A 2,071-nucleotide genomic window follows, 5' to 3' on the forward strand; every position below is an offset into this window, starting at 1 on the left:
AAGGGGAGACGCCGTGGGTGGAATTTATTCTGTAACCATTTATTTTCATCAAATGCTAATAGCAGGAAATAACATAGCTCAAGAATAGAAATATTCTATGTAAAAAGAGCATTAAGGCTGTTCAAAAACACAGGCGTTTGCCCAACAAACAAGAGGTGATGTAGCGTGCAATTACCAGATTTTTTACCTTTGTTCACATTGAGGGAGCTCTGGTATGGAACCAAGAGGGGCAGTGAGGGATGGGCTGAATAAACCCTGCACGCTGGGATAAATGCATTTATTGCTAAGCTCATGGCAACATTATGCCATTACTTTTCCAAATGGACAAATTACACATTCTCAGAGTGAAAAGCCACTCTTTTTTCCTACTGCAGCTCTCGAGGCCTCCCTTCAGTGAGCTCTGTCAGGAGCAGCAGCRTTTAACCCATCCATGTGCTCATGCAGGCTGTGCCTGCCCATCTCCAGGATGTTCTGGAAGAAAAGCCATCTCAGAACAGATAAGGAGGGTGTGCATTCACAGCCATTTGTAAGCACAGAAGGGAGGGCAGGTTCAGGCAGCATGGTGGTTCTGTACAGGAGGAAGGGCAGGGYTCATTTGTTCTGGGAAGTTTTGCGAGTTGAGCGCAGCACCCGCTGCAGAGGCACTGGCTGGCTGCTCTCTCTCCTTGCTGGGGATTCCACCTTCCACATCCGAGGTGGGGATGGGCTGCAGGAAGGAAGCACAACAACCCTGCATTTCCAAGCCCTTGACCAGCCTTTCTCCCTGCAGGGGCTGTTTCACACCCCTGTTGAACTTACGGTTCCTCCGGYGGTTTCAAACAGATGACGTGTTTTGGCCTGTCCTCAGCATCTTCCTCCACTGCAAACAATACATATATTTTCATATTTTACAAAATGCTGAAGATTTGGTCATTTGGAGTTGGTTTTTCCCACCCCCCCTCTCATCAAGTTAGAATCTCAGAGGTGACTTGCCTGGAGCTGAAGTGGGTGTCTCCTTCAAGCTGATGCTGCTGACCCCAGCATTTAAAGTGAAGTCATCAATGGTCTCTGAAAAAAAAACCAAAAAAAATCATGTATTAGCAGCCTGTGACACAGCCAGAAGGCAAGGCATGCTGCTGTGCAATACTCAAGTGTCACAGAATCAGTAAATCCAATTAATTGCAAACACACACATTTATYTCTCTTTCCCAGCCCACCAGACCTCAGCATCTCCCATGCAGCCTCAAAGCCCTGTGCTGAGCCTGATGGGCCACATCAGCTTCCAATTCCAGCCTCCCTGGGTGGAGGRAATCACTCCAGGGGGGGACCTTGGTTCTGTGCCACCCTGTCCTGCCTGGTGGGGACAGCCACCCCTGGCACTGAAGCACTGCCACCTCTCCCAGGAAATCATTCCATCCACACCACTTGCTCTGCTTAGTCAAGGCAGAGTTTGGGGCCCCTGAAAACTGCCAAAGGCCCTGCAGAGCTGCTCTGTGAGGAGCTGCCTGCAGCCAGACAAGAGGAATCACTTGACAGGGGAGCTAGGTAGAATTTAGCTTGCCTGAATAGGCCCTGGTTGTCAGCTGTCTCTTTCCTGTCATTTATCTCAGGAGAGATGTCACAATATTCAGATTTTACTTAACTCAACGCTCTGTTTTATGCTCATGTTTCCCAGAACCTTTCACAAGGAATTAAGGTAGGAAGTGCTTTATAGGGCAGGAGTTGGAAACTCAGCTGAAAGGACTTCTCACAACTGAGCTGGGTTTGCTCTTGAACTACTGCYCTGACCTAGAAGGGAATCACTGAAACTTAGAGCAGAGATCAAACTTGATCCATCTGCCTCAGCTCTGCTCTGCATCTCTCAGGACTGACCTGTGCCAGTGGCTTGGTGAGGGTGTGCCTTGGAGGCATTTGTGGGGCAGGAAATGGGAAAGAAAGGAAGGGGAAGGAGGGAAAGAAAGGAAGGGGAAGGAGGGAAAGAAAGGAAGGGGAAGGAGGGAAAGAAAGGAAGGGGAAGGAAGGAAAGAAAGGAAGGGGAAGGAAGGAAAGAAAGGAAGGGGAAGGAAGGAAAGAAAGGAAGGGGAAGGAAGGA

At 49.0% G+C, this 2,071-nt stretch overlaps 1 protein-coding gene across 1 annotated transcript in view; it reads right to left on the reverse strand.

Annotated features, from left to right (window-relative positions):
* The window catches only part of NCAPD3 (non-SMC condensin II complex subunit D3), a 29,038-nt gene continuing 26,967 nt past the window's right edge, over nucleotides 1-2,071 (reverse strand). Inside the window, exons 32-34 of the mRNA XM_057386634.1 lie at nucleotides 973-1,047; nucleotides 799-859; nucleotides 1-706 (exon numbers count right to left, since the gene is read on the reverse strand). Of these exons, the coding sequence (XP_057242617.1) occupies nucleotides 592-706; nucleotides 799-859; nucleotides 973-1,047 (251 nt within the window). The 3' untranslated portion in view covers nucleotides 1-591. The remainder of the gene's footprint in view (nucleotides 707-798; nucleotides 860-972; nucleotides 1,048-2,071) is intronic.

Source organism: Malurus melanocephalus, unplaced genomic scaffold (assembly GCF_030028575.1).
Source record: "Malurus melanocephalus ecotype Western Australia unplaced genomic scaffold, MMel_1.1 scaffold_1018, whole genome shotgun sequence".
NCBI lineage: Eukaryota > Metazoa > Chordata > Aves > Passeriformes > Maluridae > Malurus > Malurus melanocephalus.